The 24,706-nt window shown below is 42.9% G+C and overlaps 1 protein-coding gene across 1 annotated transcript in view; it reads left to right on the top strand.

The window, feature by feature from the left end:
• The first annotated feature begins 347 nt into the window (after positions 1-347).
• pcsk5a (proprotein convertase subtilisin/kexin type 5a) overlaps positions 348-24,706 on the top strand; it is a 38,585-nt gene continuing 14,226 nt past the window's right edge. Inside the window, 28 exon segments of the mRNA XM_048259247.1 lie at positions 348-886; positions 3,197-3,301; positions 3,649-3,744; positions 4,023-4,157; positions 4,732-4,808; positions 5,053-5,141; positions 5,371-5,543; positions 6,150-6,362; positions 6,740-6,840; positions 7,343-7,446; positions 7,802-7,919; positions 8,288-8,464; positions 8,980-9,116; positions 9,378-9,503; positions 10,706-10,808; positions 11,117-11,307; positions 11,638-11,722; positions 12,556-12,659; positions 13,074-13,200; positions 13,432-13,541; positions 14,257-14,359; positions 14,653-14,789; positions 15,337-15,537; positions 17,994-18,062; positions 18,458-18,500; positions 22,304-22,446; positions 22,999-23,199; positions 23,723-23,806. Coding sequence (XP_048115204.1) covers positions 713-886; positions 3,197-3,301; positions 3,649-3,744; positions 4,023-4,157; positions 4,732-4,808; positions 5,053-5,141; positions 5,371-5,543; positions 6,150-6,362; positions 6,740-6,840; positions 7,343-7,446; positions 7,802-7,919; positions 8,288-8,464; positions 8,980-9,116; positions 9,378-9,503; positions 10,706-10,808; positions 11,117-11,307; positions 11,638-11,722; positions 12,556-12,659; positions 13,074-13,200; positions 13,432-13,541; positions 14,257-14,359; positions 14,653-14,789; positions 15,337-15,537; positions 17,994-18,062; positions 18,458-18,500; positions 22,304-22,446; positions 22,999-23,199; positions 23,723-23,806 — 3,526 coding nt within the window. The 5' untranslated portion in view covers positions 348-712.

Here is a 24,706-nt window from a genome sequence, read left to right on the forward strand (position 1 = left end):
AATGACCGCGACCCAACTCGTGACTGTGGTAGTTAACAAACTTGTAGGGTGTCTGCAAATATGAATAACCCATTGAACTTGGTTCATTTTATACCTGGTCACCTTCTCTCAAAAACATTTACGCCAGTACAAAGAGATTGTTTTGTTTAAATGTTTTTTTTTCTTACCAAACTTGGATTTTAGCTGTAGCCTAACTATGATGACTATCTTCTATTTTCATATGGGATGGTCTCACTCCCACCCCTCCCTTCCATTGGTGTAAGTCCTATTCAAAAAAAGAAAAGGAAAAGAAATTTGGGGCGCCTTCACTGTCAGGCTCTTGTTTCTCAATGTTTGAAGAAGTTTGTGTGATAATCAAATTCACTCGACTGTCTTGAAACCCGTTAAATGCCACCGCAGCTACGAGACTGGAACTAGCCTACCTGTGCATCTCTATCACCTTATAGGTTGTAAACAGAACCTCTAATCTTAACGAAATTGTCATTTGATACCTGGTGAGAGTCGACACTTAACAGGGAAGCTGCCGCGACGACGAGCTTGTGGTCCATGGAAATTATGAAGAATATTACTTAATAGTTTCTTTTTACTTCCATTTAAGGCGCAAACACGTTTCTTTTAAGAATAAAGTTGTTTGCAGGTCTCTTTTGACATGTACAGCAGTCCGTCTTTTAGCTGAGTTATCGTTAACGTTATCAAGTCGTGTTCGAGCAAGATGTCGAGATGCAGGTTCAATGGACTTCTGCAATTTTTTGCTCTAATGTTGGGATTCTTACTGACACCAGGTCAAACACGAGTATTTACAAATCGCTGGGCAGTGAAAATAACAGGGGGTCCCGGAGCTGCAGACTTCATAGCAGAGAAATATGGATTCCTTAATATGGGTCAGGTATGTAAAATTGATTTAATAGGCTATCTAAATGTGAGGTTTGTCTTGAGTATAGCTGTGTAGCCTACTGTTTCAGATTGTTTGCTTTGTTTGAGAGACCCTATGTTTGCCTTCATTTGGACTTGAATCAGTAATGAATAAGTAACTTTGCATATTAATTAAATGATTACATTTTCTTGTTCTTGAATAATTTATTAACAGAACGTGATGGTTCAAGATAATTCAATGCAAGATATATAACCTATATTTTTAAAGGCATTTTTCTATTCCGTACAGCCAAGGCCATATGTTGCCAGATGTGAAGCTAAATTATGAAAACTTATATGAAGCAGTTTGGGCTGACAAAAAAAGTCTCATATATCTGTCTCCTATAGTTCATGCTATGTTCGTGATCTAAAACATTTGCTTTTATAAGCTATAATTAGACTCACTGCCAGACAGCTTTGCCATGGCAGAAAAATGCTGCCAAAGCATACCCTGAAGATATGCAATGATTAAGTCTGTCTGGATTGTTTTGCCTTTAACTTTGTGACAGTTCCAGCTGTTTTATTTCTAAAGATAGCAATAAAATCTATGTAGCAAGAATTGGAGTCATGGAATGTGCTGGCCAGTCATGGGCTGGTGCCCCTTTATGGGAGATGCTTTTTAGCTCTAAATCACTGATGGTCTCGAATGTGAAATTCCAGGAAGTAGTGTGGTCCAACCCAGACAGGATTAAGCAGCCTGGGGCCACCTCTAGAGCAGATTAAATTTTGTATGAAAACATCTCTGCACCCCATACCATTCCAGTATGGACTTAAAGAGACGATTTTGTCTAACAGAAAGTCCCAGTGACGGCGAGGGCTGATGTAATACGTAAGTAATAGAGCACACAAATGATCTCAGAGTTGACACACTTTTGTCAGATGTCCAAATTGTCTATCCACAGTATGCGTTTGATTGCCAGTTTAAACACTTTTGTTCATTTCCTTACAATGCAGTGTCACTTCTGTGTATCTGCTATTGATAAAACTCTATGAAGTCGCCCAATTCAAAACAGAAAAAAGTAGGTTTATAATTTGTAGGTTTTTAAACCTAAACACAGGCGTTAACAATGTTTTAACGGCAGCCTCTTATTTAGAGGCCACCCATGGCACTTCACTTGGTCTCTCTGAGAGGTGCACACTTAACTGAAAGCTGATAAAGTAAATTGCAACCTTGCAAAAGCTATTATTGTTTTTTACAAGGCTGATCAACTTCAATTATTTGTGGTAGGTAACCTCAAGGCTTAAAGTGGTTTGACTTGGTGCAGCACCACATTTTAATTGTGAAAGCCATCTCAATTGCTGTGTGGTTGACACCCAGTCAGAACAGACTAAGCAATGCAATACTGCAAAAAAAAGTGCAAAGTCGGACGACTTTTTGGCAAAATTCCACTGGAGGATTCAAAGAGGATTCTTGGTTACTTGGCCCAAACCAAACCAGTTAGCACATGGCAACAGGGCACCGGCTGTTCTGCTATGTCGCTCTCTCGTGCATAATGCATGTCTGTAAAGGTGGAAGCTGAGCCTTGAAGAAGCTTGGCTGAGCTCTGCCAATGCCCCAGTTCAGTGGAACAGTCTGTCTAATGCATGGTTTATTTCCCCCCTCTCCAAATAAAAACACACGTTTTTTCCCCCTTCTCTCTTCATTTTTTCAAACTTAAAACAGTTCCAGTTCTATGGTTGAAAAGTGATGTCATGCTTTGTTCCAGGAAAATGTTCTGCTGATGCACTGGCAAGAACTGTGGGCAACGAGATGAAAGTTAAAGACTCCTATTGTACGGGCCAGAAAGCTATTACAAAAACTGTGTTGCATAATTTCGGTCAGTTAGCAAAAACCTATTGTGTGGTTTTATGTCCACATTTGATTATAGGTTGCGCTCTGGCAAACCGTGCTGTTTCCACTGTGCTTTTTAACGGGAGGTTTGCTCTCTTGATTTGGGTTAAGAGCCTAACTTCATGGCATATGGGTGTCAGGGAGTAAGGATCAGCCAGAGGGGATTAAGCCTAAAGCACCACCCAGGCCCCAGCTGAGTCTGGCCAGACCCAGGCCAGACCCATCCCGGGATCAGCTGCTGTCTGGTCAGTAGGTTTGGCTCATGTTTCCAGGTAAATCTATCAGGGGTGTAAGGTAACCCTCCTCGCACGCCGGATCTCGTTGGCTGACGTCAATGACAGGTGCATAATTTACACAGTGGCCAGCCAGTTGCACACAGATGGGACGGGTGCAGTGGTCCATAGCGTGCATCTTCCTGTGGTAAAACAGTGTGCCTCTCTTGTGCCACTGTAGATCGGAGACCTGCAGGACCACTACCACTTCCTCCACCCTAGGATCATGAGGCGCTCCACAGCCTCCAGCCACGGCAACCACAGCCTCATCGCCATGGAGAGCAATGTAAGAGGATCTCATTGGCCCCATCACTGAGACCCTTCTTGTATACTTAATGAGTCATCCGACACTATTCACAAACACACACATACACAGATAAGCATGGGCGTATACAGACATTTGGACCACTGGACCAAATAGCCATAGAAGTGTGTAAAAAGTCAACACAAACACATCATCTCATGTAAATTATTTATCAAGTGTGGTTCATTTAATAAAAGAGCTGCTGGAAAAGGGCACATCCATTGAATGGGTCTAATGGACCCATATGGCCGTGGATGCCAGCTGCATAACAGGCATGGCGACATACGTTCCTGTGTATGTGGTGACACTTCCTGTTTGTCCTTGTGCAGGTGGAGTGGGTCCAGCAGCAGGTTGTCCATCACAGGACAAAACGAGACGACACCACCAGCTTCAATGACCCTAAATGGGACAAAATGTGGTACATAGTAAGTGCCCCGTTGACATCAGAGCCACACCATGAGCATGCAGTGATGATAATGACGTTGAACACACACCTCTGCCATTTTAATATTCTGTATGAGCTGGAGTTCCGTGTGTTGAGACTGCATCTTCATCTGACGTGCTATCGGATTTGTTTGTTTGTTTTATGGGTCTCTGAGAAAATGAAAGTGAGAGTGTTATGGATGGATGGTGGTGGTGGTAAAGAATGGTAGTAGTAGTCATTGTTTTGAAAGACTGTGTGTTTTTGTGTCTGTCTTCACAGCACTGTGATCAGAACTGCCTGACAGACATGAACATTAAGAGTGCCTGGAGCAAAGGCTACACGGGGAAAGGTGTTGTGGTTTCCATCCTGGATGATGGCATAGAAAGAATTCACCCAGATCTCAAGCACAATTATGTGAGTGCAGCTATAAAGACAATCAGCACCACTTTGAAAAAAAAGGTTTTGAAGACTTCAATTCATAATTAACAGATCTGAGAGAGTTCATAATTTGAGAGCAGACTTTCCCCCATTCTCTGTTTCTGACCTACTCTTCCCATCTTCTCTGGGACTCCAGATATGTTCAGTTGTAAACCTATCCATGAACCTCTTGGTCCATTCAACAAACTATGACCTAAACACAGCACTGTCCCTTAGTTTTCAAACTGTCACTGTCAGAGTACTGTCGTTATGGGGAAAAAAAGAAAACAATCGGTGCTACCTAACTCAAGTTGCTGCAGCCAACAGCTAGAGAAGCCAGGCTGCTACAGTGCTAACACTCTGGGGGCATCTTTAAAATCATGCCTGGCTGCTCTAGCTGTTGGTTACAGCAACTCAAGCTAGGTAGCACCGATTGTTTTCTTTTTTTTCATACCGACAGTACTCTGACAGTGACTTTGAGAAACAGATATCTATGTGAAAAAGTGCTAGAGTTTTCCTTTAGGCTCAATATAAAAAGTGTGGTAATATGGAGTTTTTGTGTGTCCCTAAGGACCCTCGAGCCAGCTGGGACTTCAATCGGGATGATCCGGACCCGAGTCCACGATATGACGTCACTGATGAAAACAAGTTAGTGTCGTCCTTAATCCACAGCTGGTTTACATTCTCTAACCCATACTTTTTTTGGCTAGGCTAGTAACAACCAAACACCCGCCTTTTTCCCCTGTATTCATTGTGTAAACATGATGCACATCATTTCCTGCTATAATCAATTTATAATGGTAACAGTGGTCTGGCTCAACCAGGATAGTTGTGGCAGGACAATGTCAAAATATTTCAGCAGTTCCTCAACCAAAGTGTTTCTTGCTTCAAGACATGGGACAAGATGTGCCGGAGTAGTTGCAGCAACTGCAAACAATTCTCTCTGTATGGTCGGAATTGCTTACAATGCCAAAATTGGAGGTAAGTTCCTGTCATCATCCTCACCTCACCTCTGTTGAAATCACTCTGTCCCACCTCATCTTCAATTAGACCCTATTCAGCTCAACTAATAATCGACAGCTCAATGAACAACTGAACTTTCACTTTTCCTTTCATACTGATGCACAAAGATTGTCCAGAAAAAACACAATATGAACATTCAACGTGAACTGAAAAGAGTATACTAGATGTTTCCCATATGTGTCCACAGGTATACGCATGCTGGATGGCGACATGTCAGACATGCTTGAAGCCCAGTCTCTGAGCTTCCGTCCGCAGTACATCGACATCTACAGCTCCAGCTGGGGGCCCGATGATGATGGCAGGACAGTGGACGGGCCTGGCAGCCTGGCCCGACTAGCCCTGGAGAATGGGATCCGCAAAGTGAGACTGTTTTGCATTGTTTGCCTTTGGCCTGCGCATGTAAAACCTGTGGTGATGGAGATGTGCTGTGGATTTGTTTGAGTAGCTTCAAATAGCTTAGTGGTAAAATTACAGTACGGTGTGTACATGTGCCCTATTTAAATAAGTAGAGGTAGAAGTTTTTCTCTTATTGCAGTGCATGCAAAGTAATGTGGTGGCTTTTGCTTTTAATTATTCTTCTTCCAGGATTTGTTGTGTTTAATGCAACTTGAACCGCTTAATGTAGAAACCTGACTCAAATTGTGTCAAGTGTGTCTTGAATAGGACACTGGAGCTCTTTCTCTCTCTCTTTCAATTAAAGTTTGCTTTGCATGCACTGGTATTTCCTTCAGGAAATCTAGTTTACTCTGTGTGTGATGCAATTCAACACTATGTGAGTTTCCTTTGAGAAATCCCAAATGACTGTAGTACCAAAGAACCATTTTCCATGGGAACAAGTTACAGATTGTTCCATTCCCTATGAAGACCAGATAATTCACTTCGGGAGGATGGCAGATTCTCCTGTGTTTATGGAAGACAGACCCCCCTCTGACTGAACATCTCCCCCTCGCTGTGGTTTGAGTGCAGGGCAGAAAGGGGAGGGGTTCCATCTTTGTGTGGGCCTCTGGGAACGGCGGGCGGAACAAGGACCACTGCTCATGTGACGGCTACACCAACAGCATCTACACCATCTCGGTCAGCAGCACCACCCAGAGCGGCCGCAAGCCCTGGTACCTGGAGGAGTGCGCCTCCACGCTGGCCACCACCTACAGCAGCGGAGAGAGCAACGGCATCGGCATAGTGAGGCCCTCCATGGCACTCTTTACTCTTCTCCTCTCGGTCACTTGCTTTCTCAACTCAATTCAATTCAAATGCTTTATTGGCACGACAAATCATATGATGCATTGCCAAAGCAACCTCTCAAAATCTCTCTCTCTCTCTCTCTATCTCTCTCACACACACACACAGACATAAGACACAACCATATAGAGTACCAACATCACCCTTTCCTCACATACCTCAGTTCAATGATCAGCTGACCTTAGACAAGCACATATTGCTATTCATTCACCTGGGCTTATTCATGTGTCTTATGCTGTGTGTGTGTGTGTGTGTGTGTGTGCGTGTGTGTGTGCGTGTGTGTGTGTGTGTGTGTGTGTGTGTGTGTGTTGTGGTAGGTGACCACTGACCTGAGACAGCGTTGCACTGAAGAACATTCCGGAACGTCCGCCTCTGCACCCATGGCTGCCGGAATCATTGCTCTTACCCTAGAAGCCAAGTAACACACTTTACTTATGAGCCTGCTTAGTTAATGTTTAAAAGCTTGACTAATAATTAGTTTCAAACTACATGATGATATTGAATATTACAGAGATGTTGTCAAGTGACAGCAAAATGCTGAGGTGGCAATATTAGTAGTCTATTTCAGCAATATGGCTCAAGTGAGAGTAGTGTTGACAGCAAATATTTCCATGGCTGTAATTTGGCCGTGGGTGTGAATGTCTCAAACATGTTTTGATATCACAATATGTGAGTAATATGCATCTGAGGAATGCTATGAAGATTTAAGCGTAGTATAGTGTATACTTGTTACATCTCAGATATAAATGGCATGTATCGTGACTCTCTTTCTCTTACCTGTTTGATAAATACGAGTACTGTAACCTTGGGTTTGACAGCGTTCGCAATCTGCGGTTTGTCCATGGCACTGATAACGCTACATTCTCAAATGTACGTACATCTGGCCCTGAATCTCTTATCTGTATGACCTTTCCTCTCAGCCCATTGCTAAGCTGGAGGGACGTGCAGCACATCATTGTGAAGACATCACGGCGAGGTCACCTAAGTGCTCCTGATTGGCAGACCAATGGAGCTGGACATGACGGTAGAATCCAGCAGACCAATCTTTTTCACTTCTCCTAATCTATGAGATTACTGAGTACTGAGATTAACTAGTATAGAAGTTTTGCTCTGATCTTCTGATTTCTGAAGAGTGTGGTCACTGCTCATACCCAGTCATTTGACTGATTCATGTGAAGAACACAAAATACTGAAGCACTGAGGCAAATAGCTCTGGGTTTCCTGAACAGCCAAATCCATTTGGTTGCAAAATTAGCTTAATTTATAAGTTTGTATTTTACTGACTGATATGGTAGTTTCATCCATCCATCTATCCATCCATTCAAGCATTCATTCATTCATTCATTCGTTCATTCATTCATTCATTCATTCATGTGCAGTCAGTCACCTATATGGGTTTGGTCTGATGGATGCTGAGGCCATGGTGACAGAGGCCGAAAGATGGAGTCCTGTGCCCCCTCATCGAGTGTGTGTGGATAGCATTGTTTATAGCAACAGGTAACGCCATCTGAGAGAAAGTGGAATAGAACATTATGTCCAATATTCCAATATGTGGTTTAATGTTCTGCATTTCTCATTAGTAGGTCACTTTGATACTAAAAGTATGAGAAATGCAGAAAATTAAACCACATATTTGAATATTGGGCATAATGCAGAACATTAAACCACATATTGGAATATTGGACATAATACACACACACACACACACACACACACACACACACACACACACACACACACACACACACACACACACACACACACACACACACTCACATAAACTTCCTGTCTGAGCACAGTGAGATGGGATTTCTCTACATGACTATGTTGTTATATGACTGTCCATTCTGTCCCCACACCTACAGGGAGATTCGGGCTGACCGAATACTCAGGACGACGTACACGTCATCAGGCTGCAACAAACATGTGGTGTACCTGGAGCACGTGGCCGTGAGTGTGACCCTGCTGCACCCGCGCCGTGGCGACCTCTCCATAACCCTCACCTCCCCATCAGGGACCAAGTCACAGCTCCTCACAACAAGGTCAGGCGGCCACAGTCACTGTTGTGTTCTCATCGTTTTTTTTTTTTTTTTTATCTATCTTTATATTTAGCTACTCTGTCTTTTAGAAAGTGTATTGCTGTAAGGCCAGAATACAAATCATTTGTGCAGATACTGTGGCAGATACTGTGGTTTTCACATATAGTTTGCCCCAACAAAGCTTCTTGCTTCAAGTTCACCAAACCTGCAACCACAATTACACTGTGAATGTGTGATTTCAAACAAATGCATTATAGCCTATATTTAGAGCAAATTGTTTACTTTCCTTAGAAGAGTTTGGAAGTATGAGCTCTACTGTAGTTTGGTAATATTGTGACTAACAAAACTCTAATGTACTGTAATGTCAGCAGTTGTTGGTTGAGTCATCTCACATCCTCTCTCATTGACTAATGGGAGGGAAAGGAAAGAGTTATGGCCTGTGTGTCTGAGGGAGCCTTTCCAGCCTCGAGGCTTAGCGGGGGCAGCATCTGTGCTGACCTGTCTGTGTCCTGTTCCAGGGAGAATGACTTCTCCGCCGAGGGCTTCAGACGCTGGAAGTTCATGACCACGCACTGCTGGGGGGAGACCACATCCGGAGAGTGGACCCTGGAGATTCGGGACTCGCCGAGCAGGAGGAGGCCATACAGACAATCAGGTCAGGGAGGCTGGACTGTTTGAACTCTAAGAAACAAAGACAAGCCCAGTCATGAAGTGTGCTAGCTTGGCTCACACCAAACCGATTGTCTATGTAGAGCAAATTCTAATGCGCTCTAAGATTCTAATCTGGTTCCCAGGCTAGAACTGTGCAATTTAAAACACAAGCTGCCATGTAGAAAAAAATTGAATCAAAATTGACTGAATTAAATGTGTTGTCTTTTTATTCTGTTTTTGTTTTGTTTTCTTGTGTAATTTGCAGCCAAACTGATAGATTGGTATCTGGTGCTTTATGGCACCACCGTGCACCCATCCTCACCACCACGGCATGCACAGGCTCGCTCGGTGGATACGGCCATTGATGATGACATCACTGAGGAATACAACGGTAAGCTCCAAATAACAAAAACCAGACCTGGGTTTCTTTACTGCATTTACCGCATCGTGTCTTCACCTATTAATTTGTGCAGATTACAGAGTTGGCCTGGTTTTGGTATCTTGTTTTGACAGGCCTGTCATAGAATGTAGTCTCTAGACTCCAGAATTGGATTTGTTCCTGATGTGGTCCATCAGATCTATGCCAGATTAGGATAATGCTCTTGCCAAAGACAGCAGCTGTTTTTGTTTTATCTAGGGTTTATCCCTGTGTTTTGGTCTTAAACGTTCTAGCTGAGTTTTTGTGGTCACATCTGAGCCTCACTGTACTCACCATTTAGTTGCAGATCAACCTGCAGGTCTGATGACTGATGAGTCTTGATCCAGATAAGACATAAGAGAGCCCTGCTTCGAAATGAAACCAAGTGTCATATCTGATGCGTTTGATTTTCTGTAAACACTTCAAAGATTAACACAGGCTTGTCCTAATCTGCCTGGAAAATAGTGTATCAGTGGGAGGTGGTGCGTGTGTCTGTGGCTCATGTCATGTTCCTGCATGTTCTCCAGCTCTCTCCATTTATATCCACTATCAGTCTAGTATAATTTATCTGGTTCTTTCTCCTCCTCTCCCTGCCCCTCTTTTTCTTTTTTCTTTTTTTGCACCGTATTTTTTTTTTTTTTTTTGCTTGACTAGGCAAATAGGAAAGAGCAACAGAGAGCAAGTTGGAGAGAGATTGGGTGGGATAGGCGAAATGACCGCGGGCTGATTTTGAACGCTGGTCCCCGTGGGCACTTGGACCTGAATGTGGGAGGGACGCTGCAGCCACTTGCACCACAGGTCCTCCATGCCCCTGTTTTGTCATCTCCTTGCCTAGACAATCCCAAGCAGATACGTTTCCCTACCTTCTGAGCTGGGTCCTGCTCAAAGTTTTTTCCTGAGACCGGGAGAGTTTTCCGTGCTACTGTTGTATTGTTAGTGCTATTATTATGACCGCCGGGCAGCGGGGGATGGAAGTGGGGGATGGAGACAGATTTTGCAGAGAAATTGTGCAGGACTGAGCGGCGGTCATATTTTGTACCGCTTTGCGGTACATCTAGTTATTGATGGGTTTAGGCTCTGAGCTCTGCAATGTACCGTGAAACCATTTCAATTGTTATTTGCACTGTATACTGTGCATAAAATTGATTAGAATTGAATTCTTTGTCCATTTTAAGGCCCCTGTGATCCTGAGTGCAGTGAGGATGGCTGTGAAGGACCCAGGGCTCACCAGTGTGTTGCCTGTCTCCATTACTTCCTCAAGTTCAAGAACAACACAAGGTTAGAAAGCAGAAAGGAGCTATTGAAAATGCATACCAACATACTACCATAAAGAAATGTATTGTGACTAATTGTCGTAACACAAAAGATGCATCTGATGCTAGATTGATATTTAAAATCCAAAAAAAGCCTCTCACCCATTAAACATTTGCCAACCCAATGACTTCAAAATACTGTATGTGATTTTGCACAATCAGAGTAATACAGGCCTATCAACGAAACTCAATCAGAGTGGTTCCTTCACGACTTTAAAACTCAGGAAGTGTGAATCATAGACCAAAAAACCTTCCCATGCTCCCCCCATCCAGGACTTGTGTGGCCGACTGCCCCGAGGGTTTCTGGGGAGACAGGAAGCGATGTAAGAAGTGCTATTCCTCCTGTAAGACATGTGAAGGCAGCCGCAGCAATCAGTGCACTTCCTGTAAGCCCTCGCACCACTTCAACGAGAACACCAGCTCTTGCGTGACCAGCTGTGGTGACGGCTACTACGTGGAGCATGGCAAGTCTGCATAGGAAGTTAGATCATTGGTAGTATTATTTAGTTAGTAGTGTTATTGAGTGGTATTTACTGCAGGAGTGGTAAATTGAATCAGTATACATGTACTCTATTTACTCAATATAATATCGTTATCGTTACCATTTCTAATGTTCAGGATGACACTTTTGAAACCACTATTGACTTTTGACAAATTGATGTTTATTAACTTTAGTTTTACAGTAAGTGTTATATGCTGCTATTTGGTGTTGTATTTTATTCCCAAGCCACACAAGTCAGACTTCTTTTTTTAAAAAACAGTTCTATTGAGCATTTTTATTTATTTGTTGACAGTTGGGAACGTGTGCAGGAAATGCAGTGAGAACTGCATGAGATGCACATCTGCCACCATCTGCACAGAGTGTATGGAGGGACACAGGTAGGAGGCATCAAGTTTCTCCTCCAAAAATGGAAAGACCTGAAATTAGGTAGTAGACTACTGAGCTAGGATCAAAGAAGGATCTGAAATATGACACAAGTAACTAACTCCAACTAATACCATGATGCCATTGTAAATACAATAACACCTCAGAACTACAACAAATACAGAACACAATGTTTGCTCCTTTTTATAAGTGATGTAACCAACATATAACCAACATTGACACAATATACTGAGAGAAAGTGGAATAAGCGGAGCATTATGTCCAATATTCCAATATGTGGTTTAATGTTTTGCTTTTCTCACTAGTAGGTCACTTTGACACTAAAAGTATGTTCTTACGTTGTGACCCTGTATGATATCTGTACTGTTCCTAAACATGGATAATGTAAGGCGTCAGGGTTGATATCACTTCTTGTTTTTTCTTTTACATCAAAAACCATTTGCGTCATTGATTAGGGTAGACTGGATGGCTCCTGACACAGGCCACTGTTACTGTATGATTATCTATCCTTTGCTGTTGTGTACTTAAACCCTAACTATTTCCTTGTCTAGTTAGAGCTGCTGATGGATCTTTAGGTGAAGTCATGCTGTCTCTCCCTTGATGTGAATCATTGTAAATAAAACTCTGTTCCTGATTTTTCCTACCATTGGTCTGACTAGGTCTTCATCCACTGTGGTATCAAAATTACCATCATACTATATCTTAGCTTTGAAAACAAAAGGATAAAAGTATTTAAATATATTTTTCCCTCCATCTCTCATTCCTCACTCTTGTTCTTTTGTTCTCTCTCTCTGTCTCTCTCTGTCTCTCTCTCTGTCTCTCTCAGTCTGGTGGGTAATAAGTGTCAGAAGAGCTGTGCGATGGGCACCTACCTCAGTGAAGAGCAGGGCACCTGTGAGCCCTGCCACCTGGCCTGTGCCTCCTGTGCAGGTACTGTACTGCACACAGAGTCACGGGCAACAGCAACAACAGCAACTCTGAGACAGTGTGTCAGTGTGTATGTGTGTGTCTGCAGATTCATTGGGGTTTAGTTTACAGGTGTGGTATGTGTGTGTGTTTGTATTTGGTTGTCTGTGGTATGTGCCTGCATGTTTCTTCTTGTGTGTGTGTGTGATTTATTGCAACTCTGTCTGACTTCATAGTATTTTGAAAGTGATAGTGAATACTGTAGGTGCTTGAATTTGCCAAATATGTTTACCCATGTTTATATTGGGGAGTAGTTTACAGGTATGGTTTGTGTGTGTTTGTGTTTGGTCGTCTGTGGTATGTGCCTGCATGTTTCTCCTGTGTGTGTGTGTGTGTGTGTGTGTGTGTGTGTGTGTGTGTGTGTGTGTGTGTGTCCAGGTGCAGGTGTAGAGGCTTGTAAGAGCTGTGCAGAGGGTTACCTGGTAGAGGAATGGAAGTGTGTGTCCTCCTGCAGCCAAGGCTTCTATGCAACCCAACAAGGTTTTGACAGCAAAATATGCCGGAGGTATGTACAGTATGTGCGTGTGTGTGTGTGTGTGTGAGAGAGAGAGAGAGAGAGAGAAAGAGAGGAGTGGTTATATAACACACACAGCCCAGCTGATTGTACTTTTCATGTTTGTGTGTGTGTGTGTGTGTGTGTGTGTGTGTGCGCGCGCATGTGTGTGTGTGTGTGTGTGCGTGTGTGTGTGTCTGTGCTTGTGTGTGTGTGTGTGTGTGCGTGTGTGTGTCATGCAAGGTGTGATGCCAGCTGTCTGTCATGTGTTGGAGGTGGCAGAGGGAACTGCACTGGCTGTATGGAAGGACACACCTTACAGAATGGAGTCTGTGTAACCGAGTGTAAAGAAGGTACGTCTGAATATAATGTGTTTCTGTGAAGATGGTTCGTCTGTGAATATAATGTGTCTGACTTGATATATCGAATATCTTTTGCAGATGTTATGCGTTGGTGAGATACGCCTATTATTTTACTAGACGGACTAGACGGTGATGTCATTGTTAACCTCACTGTGCCAAGCAGATGAGGAAAGACCCGTATTTGTTAGTGTAATAATGTGAATGACCAGCAGAGGTCATCCAGCAGCTAACTGTAGTCGTCCAGCATGTGTCTGAAGAAATAATTGAAGCTACATAAATTGATAGTGTGTATAATTCTAGTAATAGTATAACACTTTATTGTCATTGTAGTTGCTCTCACACATTGCTCTCAGACACCAGCATCAGTGAAAAAAATAAATTAATTAAACACATAACTAATACGTTTTAAAAAAAGTTAAAAATAACTTCATAATCAGTGCAATGTGACAGATTATTTCACAGTAAGCAGTAGGTATCACACACGTTGTTATACACGTATTTACAGCCCCAGTTTTAAAGTGATCAGTGTCCTGCAAGGCAGTGTGATTTGAACCTGCTTTGAATAACATATAAAGTGATCAGTGTGATGTCCCATCATGACTAATTACTAGACTAATCACTTGTGCCAATCTGGTGTCTGCCTTTATTTCAACATGACTGTGGTGTGCTGTGTCTCTGTTGTGTCCTTTGTGTGTGGGGGGGACAGGAGAGTACCAGGATGAGAAGGGAAGCTGTCATGCCTGCGCCGCCACCTGCCACAAGTGTAGAGGGCCCAGCGGCAGCGACTGCATCAACTGCTCTCCATCTTTGTGAGAACACAGAAACATAGACAGTTACACACAAACACACACACACACACACACACACACACACACACACACACACACACACACACACACACACACTTAGTAGTCTAGTTAGCTGTAGTGGATATACTGTGATGTAGTAGTTAGCTATAGTGGGTATACTGTGATCAACCTGATGCTTTTTAGGTGGGTATACTGCGCAGTCCTGCGTATCACGTAGACTACACCACTGCCTGTGGCCATGAAAATCCAACAGTGTGGCGACTTGTTTACAAACAGCTCTTTAACTTGGCCAGGTTTCTGGACGAGGGCCAGTGTGTGGCTGGGTGCCCAGCTGGGAGGTACCAGGCCGGCGGGCAGTGCCACCTCTGTGACCACACCTGCGCCGTGTGTGTCGACCGTGGGCCTGCCAACTGCTCCAGCTGTGACACTGGTGAGCTGACCTGCAAGTCAACTGCATTCTAATGAAGTCATCAATGATCTACCATAAGATAGCATAGCACATTGTGACTCATCATCCCTCATTTTAGCCATTGTTCCATAGCTGCCAATTAGCATAATGTAGCCTGTTGAATGGGTATGATTCATAAACTTTGTGGAGTAACAAGTTTGGAGAAACAATAGAAATATTTTTTTTTTTTTTAAAAACATTCCATGTCAATTTTTCAACTATACTGTAGCTCTTGGCTGAACCGCTCAAATGATTTAAGTCATATAATCAACCTGTTAGTGTGATTTGTACTTACAATATTTACTGTTTTTCACTAAATCAGCTTATAAATATGGAAAAGACTGAGTATGTATTTCTGCAAACTTTATGATTTTTGTGTTTTTGGTTTAGAATTGAAGTGCAAAACACAGAATGTCAGCTGTCACAGAAAGGACAGCAGACATTCTGTGATTTGCACTTCAATTCTATCTTTATGTTTATATTCTGGACGAGATATATCCCTCTAAACTCTACTGCTTCACCGTCACAGACAAGTTCGGGATCGACCGCTACCTATTCCGTGGTCAGTGTCTGGACTCGTGCCCGGAGGCTCACTTCCACACGCAGCAGAAGACGTGCGAGGCATGTCCAGAGCAGTGCCAGCTCTGCACCTCTGCCAGCCGCTGTCTCAAGTGCAGCCCGTCCTACTACCTCAGCCAGGGCGTCTGCACGCGTCTGGAGTGTGGCGAAGGTCAGCAGGCCCCCCTCTCAGCTCTCAGCTGTTTAGTCAGTAGGCCTAACTGCTGCCCAAGTGTGTGTTTATGGTGCAATAGGCAGCGTGCTTCGGGTGAAGCGGGAAAGGGATGGAGGGAGTGATAGAGAGAGAAAGAGAACACAAGGATGGAGAGAGAGACAGAGAGAAAAAAGAGAGAGAGAGAGAGAGAGAGAGAGAGAACACAGCCCACACAGACAATTTCTACAATTTAGATGTCAGATCTATTTTCACAAGATGTCAGCTATGGTAATCTAAAGACGTGTGTCATGCTGCTGCCCATACTGGTGCTTTAAAGATGTCAGTTATGGTAATCTAAAGACGTGTGTCATGCTGCTGGCCATACCGGTGCTTTAAAGGTGCAGTCCATGATCCTGGTGAACGTTGTTGATATTTCAGCTTAACAGCTAATCATCATAAGATAGAGCAAATATAAAAGGGCAGTTAGAGAAGCATTTGTTGAATTTGAAAATAATGTATTGGACTGTAATAGCACAATAGGCAGTGGACTTTAGAAGCGTTGGGCGGTGATGCAATGACATGGGGAGAGAACACACCTAGAAAGTATACACCCAGAAACTAGACACACTCAGAACACTTTCACAAGATGGCAATTGGAAGAAAGTTGTTGTGCCAGCCTTAATGTATCTTTGAAAAAAAAAAAAACATAATTATACAGCAGGTTTCAGACTGTATTGTTATGCAGTGTGCAGTCTCTCACATGTGACAGGGTAGAATTACAATTAACTTAGCTATAATTTAACTCAACACAACTCAACTCAACTCAACTCAACTTAACTTAACTTAACTTAACTTAACTTAACTTAACTTAACTTAACTTAACTTAATTTAACTCAACACCTGTATCGGTGCTGAGAGCTGTCTTCTGAAACTGAGGAAACTAATTTTAAGGAATTCTTAATCAATCTGAAGAATCCTGCATTTGGAATCAACATTTCAGTTGGTAATGAACTCAAGATAAGATTTGTCATTGATATACTTCTTCATTTTGGACATTATTTGTTCCTTGTCCCAATCTCTTGGTGTTTGCGGCCCAGTAGGCCTGTATTGCTAAAGAACCCCCATGCCACCTAAAAACTCAAACAACATCACTGAGGAATATGTCACCATGGCACAAATGCGTGAATTGTTGGATCAGCAAAAGGACTCTTATAGAACTTTGCTGGAGCAACAGGAAAAAAGTTTCAAAACATGTGTGCAGATCATTGTTGATTCATCAAACAAGAGGATTGACGACCTGACAAAACAAATCTATGACTTCAGGGTGAGTCTCGAAATGACTCAGAACGAATTTGATCATTTTAAAGACTCATGTCAAACTTGGTCAAAGAACTGTATTAAAACCAGGACAGAGTTGGATGAAATAAAAAATAATCTGAACTTAATCCCTGATAAGATAGATCATTTAGAAGGCCATTCAAAACGGCATAATATTATAGTTGATGGCATTGAGGAATCTGAAAAGGAAAAAGCATCTGAATCTGAAGGGAACGTTCGAAAACTATTCAGTAAGAAATTGAGAAACTGTGTTAGCAAAAAAGTAAATAAATCAATTGGGATAATTAGGAGGGTTAGTCATCTTGTCTCTAGAAATTGCCTCCTCACTCTTTATTATAGTTTAATTTACCCATACCTTTCATATTGTAATTTAGTGTGGTCAAGTACTTTTCCTTCCACTCCGTTATTTAAAGAATTGAAAATCCTTACTGTGAATGATATTAATGTACTTCAAACCTGTGTTTTTATTTATGAAATATATAATTGTAATGGAAAGATTCCTGAGCACTTTAAGTGCTATTTTAAAACTAGTTGACAGATTCACTCATATGGAACCAGGCAAGCTAATGATTTTCACCCTCCTCAACTTAAAACATGTCAAGCTCAATTTTCCAGACGTTATAGGGGTGCTAAAATATGGAAAAAATGTTCACATCTGGCCTTGAAATGTTTTACTACTAATCAATTTAATTGCTGGTCTATTGCTGGTTCTCCTGAAGACTTCTGTCATTGTAGTTTCTTCTACTGTAGTGCTTACACTGTTTGTTCATACTTTTTCTTTCTTTTTCTTTTTTTTTTTAATCCTTTTAATTTATATTGTTTAGATACTTTTTGTGGCTCTTGTTGTTATGTTACTTTTTTAGGTGGAGGCCTCATATAAGCCCGCCTGGGCTTACTGCCTCTTCCTGCACTGATTTATTTTCTTTGTTTCTTCTCTGATTCTGTCTTTTTACAAGTGCTAAATATAAAAAAAAAAGTTTTCAAGTGATATCGCATTATTACAGTAGGACATGACATGACAGCAACATGAATGTTTTCATGTTAATCAAATACGACCTTTCTGTCTTTCTCTCTCTTCCTCTGTCACCCACTCGCTGCCTCTTTCTCCTTTTCTATCTTCCTGTGTGTGTGCTCAGGAGAAGTTGAGGACCCCGACTACGATGACTGCATGCCCTGCGAAGAGGGCTGCAAGAAGTGTGTGTTATGTAAGTTCCTCTCTCTCTTTCTTTCTCTCTCTCTCTATCTCTCCTCTCTCATACACACACACACACATCTCTCTCTCTCTCTCACACACACACACACACACACACACACACAAACACATACACATAAACAAACACACACACACACACACACACACACACTCACACACACACACACACACACACACACACACACACACACACACACACACACACACACACACACACACACACACACACACACTCAAACACATACAAACAAACACACACAAAAAGAGACACACACATACACACACACACACACACACACACACACACACACACACACACACACACACACCATATTGCCACCCAAACTGTGCCTGTGAGCTTGCCTGCATTTTCTCTCTCTCACACAGACAACCCCAAGCATTGCATGTCCTGCATCGATGGCTACTACAAGTAAGGAGCAGCCCTCAGTCATTGGGATTTAGGCTGGTGTATACTGACACTGTGGTTTGAATGTACAGTGGCAGACCAAAATAAGTCATGCACACATACACACAGGCAATAAGCTTTATTTGTATAGTAATAATAAGTTTTATTTGTATAGCACCTTTCATACACAGAATGCAGCTCAAAGTGCTTTACATTTGAAGCATGTAACAGAATAATAGTCAGTCAGTCATTATCAATCACTTTTCTTCATTGCTGGGGCCGTTTATGATCCACTCAGCAACATATCAAAAATATAGAAAATAACATGTCATAAGACTGGCAGCCTTAACCCTTTACCCTCCACAAGCACACCATATGGCAACTGTGGCAAGGAAAAACTCCCATATTCCAGGAAGAAACCTTGAGCAGAACCTGACTTAATAGGGGGAGCCCATCTGCTTCTGGCTGGCTGCGCCCTCCAATAGCAGCAGATGTAGAATAATCTGAAAAAGTAGTCTACAGGATAAGATGAGTTAACTAAAAGCTTTCCTGTACAGGTATGTTTTCAGATCTTTTTAAAAAAATATTTACTGAACTCGCCTGCTTGATGTACAGAGGCAGGGTTTTCCATAGTTTGGGGGCATAATGGATAAAAGCAGCTTCTCCACTTTGTTTGTGGAGCACTTTGGGTACGATTAAAAGATTAGAATTGGATGATCAAAGTTTCCTTTGTGGTTGATAAGATATTAAAAGCTCAGAGATATATGAAGGTGCTATGCCATTCAGAGCTTTGTAAGTAATTAACATAACCTTAAAATCAATTCTATAGGAAATAGGGAGCCAGTGCAGTTCAGCCAACACAGGGGTGATGTGTTCTCTCTTCTTGGTCTTAGTTAAAAGTCTAGCCGCAGAGTTCTGTATGAGTGCCAATTTCTTTAGATGTTTTTGGGAAGACCAGTGAAAAGTGCATTGCAGTAGTCTAACCTGCTAGTGATAAAGGCGTGAATTAGTTTTTCTGCATCTTGTTGAGTTAAAAAGGGCCGCACTTTGGCAATGTTTCTCAGATGGAAATAGGCTGCCTGAGTAACTTTACTGATATGGGGCTTAAAACTTAACTCTGCATCTAAGATGACACCGAGGCTTGTTACTTTTGGTTTGACCTGGTGCGCCAAGTTCCCCAGATTACTAAGAACAATATCTCGCTTTAGTTTTGGTCCAACCAAAAGTACCTCTGTTTTGTCATCATTTAGTTTCAAAAAAATTTTGCTCATCCACTGATTAATGGAGGTTAGGCATGCAGTGAGGGAGCAAAGGCCATCTGGGTTAGTTGGCTCCACAGAAATATACAATTGGGTATCATCTGCGTAGCTGTGGAAGTTTACATTATTTCCCAACGGAAGCATATATAGGGAAAATAGCAGGGGACCAAGGCAGCTCCCCTGGGCCACACCAAAAGGCAAGTCATGTTTTTCAGATACATGATCTAGACGGATATAAAAATCTCTGCCAGTAATGTAGGTTTGAAACCAGTTTAGAGCATTATCAGAGAGACCCACCCTCTTCGCAAGGTGGTGAATTAGGATGCTATGATCAATGGTGTAAAATGCCACACTCAAATCCAGAAGAATAAGGATTGAGACTTTGTTTGAGTCAGTAGCCAGTCTCAGATCATTGACTATTTTTACTAGAGTCGTTTCTGTGCTGTGATTTGATCTAAAACCTGATTGGAATTTTATTATTATTATTATTATAATTTGCTATTTTTTCTCCATGTTCTCTCAGCTTTTCTACATGATCTTTTTAGATCATGGATATTTTCATTCATCCAAGGTGTCAGTTTGCTACAGGGCCTTTTTTTAGTCTTTAAGGGTGCCACTCTGTCAAGCAGAGCGCCTAATTCACGATTGAGTGCCTCTACCATTTGATCAATGGGATGATGTAAAATATCTAAATTTATGGAGTCTATAAGAGCTATGAACTGCTTTTCTGCTCTAATGTCCAAGAGTCGCGATTTGATTGCAATTTCGGGATGAATTTTTGGAGTATGTAGTACTATATTAAAAGATACACAATAATGATCAGACATATTTATATCATTTACTGATAAGTCTGTGACTTCTATTCCTTTAGAAATGACTAGATTGAGGGTGTTGCCAAGGTTGTGGGTGGGTCCTGTAACATGCTGCTTTAGCTCTAAAGCTAAAGAACCATCATCTTCATTCTCAGAACCATCCACATGTATAATGCCATTCGAATCAATACCTGGGGGGCGTGAATCTGTAATATTTTCTACAGAATGTCAATGCCTCAGTGTGGACGCTATGTTGTCAGAGAGTAGCCTGGCTCCATGTTGGTTTGGGTGGAGACCATCACGCTTCAGCATACTGGGCCTCTCCCAGAACAAGCCCCAGTTGTTGACATAGGGGATGCTTAGGGAAGTGCAGTAGTGTTTGAGCCAGGTGTGGAGATCGAACAGTCTGGACCATCTCTCAGCACCTTTTCTGTAGGTAGGGAGAGGCCCAGAGATGACAAAGCGTTTTTCTGTGCCCATCAGGGTGGTGATGAGAGTTTTGTAGTTTTCCTGCAGTGCTACTAACTGCTTATCTCTGATGTCGTTTGTGCCCACGTGTACGATGATGTTGTTGACCTTGGTGTGGATGCTTGGGAGTTTCTGCTGGATGTCAAGGACCTTGGCACCAGGGAAGCAGTAGACCTTGGAGGGACCGCTACATGATGGGGGAATGCAGAGGTCTCTAACCATGGAACTGCCGATGACCAGGGTGGAGGTTGATGAGGTCCGGGGAGGAGGGGGGTCGAGGGGGCGCCGACTTTTGAGGGAGGGACCAGGATGGTTGTTTTGGGGCAGGAGGGGCTCCTCATCCTCGGTCAGAATGGCGTGAAGCGATTTTCCAGTCGTATAGGTTGGGCTGGGCCTGAGTGCCGTCCGGACCGTCTGCCGTGCTTGTGATGCTTGCTTCTACGCCATGGCTCAGGCTGGTGTGGAGTGCAGCTGGCCAGCAGAGCAGGCTTGGTTCTCAGCAGAGGCTGGGGAGAGGCAACAGGGACAGAAAGGGCAAAAGCTGGCTTGATCTTGATTTTCAGGATGAATACGGACCGTGAAAGCGGGGCCTCATGATCCATCTGGCTTTTTGGGTTTTAAGCAGGAGGTGTCAGAAAAGTTACCACAGAGATAGCAGGCTTGTGACGGCCAAGCGTTCATAGTGACGTCACTTTTTGATCCTTCGTCGTCGGCTCTTTCTATCATTTTGAAGCAGAATTCACTCGAGCATGCACACACGCACACACACACACACACAGAAGAGTCAAGAGTATTGTTGTGTTGTTGGAGTGGAAGACAAAGGCGTCAATTAAATGTTCCATTGTGTCAGCATAGGTGACTTAGGAGTCACGGATCAATAGCATTCTTATCAAAGTATCCGTGCACTGCACTGGTCAAAATTCCCCAAGGCCAGCAGAGCCGTAAAACAGAGTGTTTTACTATACATTTCGGAATGTCCCTCGACAGCTTTTCTTAAATGATTGTGTAAAATGTATAATTGTGGGTTAAAAATGCTTTACATTTTCAAATGTGCTGGAGTTTGTAACTTTGTGCATATGAGGGTGTTTATGTATTGTTGTGGTGTGTTTTATGTGTTTTGTGGTGTGTTTATGTATTTTTGTTTTGTGTTTATATGTATTTTGTGGTGTGTTTATATGTATTTTTGTGGTGTGTTTTATGTGTTTCATATCTGTGAGTCTGTGTGACTGTAGTAAAGGTCAGCCCCTCTCCCTGTGTCCCCCTGTGTTCCCTCTGTCCCTGTGTTGAGGTTTGAGGAGGGCTGCTATAAGCACTGTCCGGCGAAGACGTACCCGCTGGAGGAGGAGATGACCTGTGTGGCCTGTGACTCTAACTGTGTCAGCTGTGACGAACACGAGTGCTACTGGTGTGAGTCAGATCTCTTCCTCTTAGGTGAGTCTAGGTTCCAATCCATTCTGTGTGTGTGTGTGTGTGTGTGTGTGTGTGTGTGTGTGTGTTTGTGTGTGCACGTGAATATGAATGTGTGTGTGTGTGAGTGTGAATGTGAGATATGTGTGTGTGTGTGTGTGTGTGTGTGTGTGTGTGTGTGTGTGTGTGTGTGTGAGCGCCTGTGTCTGAATATGTGTACAACAAGCACAGCTCGCCTTTAGTTATGTTCTGTCCTGGCCTCGATTAACTTGGTTGAATGGCTGGAATGAAGTGAGAAGTGGCAAGTCCTCTCCCGTGGCAAAAGCTGCTGTGAATGAGTCCCATCGTGTTTGTGCACATTCTATCACATTCATCACTTCCTCTATGGAGTGTCTGCCTCTGTTTTCCTACCAACTGTATGCTGAGGCTCACTATGTATATGTGTGTGTGTGTGTGTGTGTGTGTGTGTGTGTGTGTGTGTGTGTGTGTGTGTGTGTGTGTGTGTGTGTGTGTGTGTGTGTGTGTGTGTGGGGGGGGGGGTCTGTGTGTGTGTGTGTGTGTGTGATCTGTGTTCAGACGGGAAGTGTGTGCAGGAGTGTCCGGATGGTTTCTATGGCAACGAGGACTCGCAGGAATGTGAGGAGTGCGACGAGGCGTGCCGAACGTGCAGCGGTCCCGAGGACGACGAGTGCGAGAGCTGCCAGGAGGGGGACGAGCTGCAGGACGGCGAGTGCGTCCCTGAGCAGGACTCCTGTCCATCCAAGACCTACCTGAACGGTGAGATTAACAACAGACATGGAGCTCTGTGCTGTATCTGCAACCCAAACATCTATCTCACCGGTGAGATTACAATTACAACTGTGCAGTTGTAGTACCTTTCAAAGACATACTTCACCGCTGAGATTACAGACACGACACAGATAAAGAACTACTCTACAAACACATACCTCACCTGATGTAAGAATTACTGGAATGTAGATTAAGGATTGGTTCCTTGTCTACACACACATACCTGAATGTAATTAACCCACTGAATGTGTTAAGGCCAACACCCACTGGCAGCATCTGACGCCCGTCAAGTGACGTCAAAGTTTAGAACTCCATTACTTTTATTGGAGCAAAGCCCACTGCCGGAGTCTGACACATGTCGACGCCAAAGTTTAGAAAATTGATCTATCTCTTGAACATCAAATCCATAGACACTAATGTCGCTGCTAGTGGGCGCTGCCCTTTAATGTACTCACAGTTGGAATGTGCTGATTCTGTCTTGTGTGCTGTGCTGTGCTGTGCCATGCTGTAGATGAGGGTGAATGTGAGAGCTGCCACTCCAGCTGTGACTCCTGTGCCGGATCCCTGAAGAGTGACTGCGTCTCCTGTGTCAAAGGTTGGAATCGTCTGCCTCTCTCCTCAGCACATTTAGAAAAGTTACACATTCAAAAGCTAAAGTTAAAAAAAATCTCCTATGTCCTGCAGCACGCATAATTCACACTCTCAGGGCCCTATCATGACATTCTAAAATGCATAGTCACTCATCAAAAGTCTATTCAAATTTAGTAGGATGTCCAGTTCACATTGGGAGGGGTTCCGTTATCAAAAGTGGATGCATGGCAACAAGGTGTTCCTAGGTCTTTTAATCAGTCATGTGGGTGTGTTTGGGGTGTAAACATCATTTTTAAACCAATGAGAATGACATCTGTCATTCCTTTAACGGCGCAACGCGCGATATGTCAAATAAATGCATCGGTATTTTGGCATTCAACGGGCGATTTGAAGGAGGCTGCTTGGAGAGACATTGATGGAATAGTCATTCTTAAACCATGCTTTACTAAAACCTAGCATAACCTTCACACATTTGCACTCGTCTATTATTTGAACTCATTGGCAAAGTGAAACTAACTTCACCAAGGAGTCAGTCAACGACAAGACAGTTATATGCAGTTACTTTCACTATTGACTGACAATGGGTTACCATCAAAAACATAGGCTGGAAAAAGCAACACTTACCCTAATGTTGCTCAAATGACTGAATAAAACAACATTTATCCTGCAGAGGAGTTGCTTATATCTCGTGACAGTGCGTCTTCAGCTGTGCTACGTGTCTCTCGCCTCTCCCCTAATCACTTTTAACCGTGATTACCAATTTACAAATGATGGTGAATAACTACTCATCATGAGATGTACAGTATTTCGTAATATCTTTATTCTAATTATGTTTCCCATTGTAATCGTCAATTTGTAATGCTTTTGCATGGACGGCGCTGGCTGGGCGCGCTCATGAATGATG

This window comes from Alosa alosa, chromosome 12 (assembly GCF_017589495.1).
Source record: "Alosa alosa isolate M-15738 ecotype Scorff River chromosome 12, AALO_Geno_1.1, whole genome shotgun sequence".
Classification (NCBI taxonomy): domain Eukaryota; kingdom Metazoa; phylum Chordata; class Actinopteri; order Clupeiformes; family Clupeidae; genus Alosa; species Alosa alosa.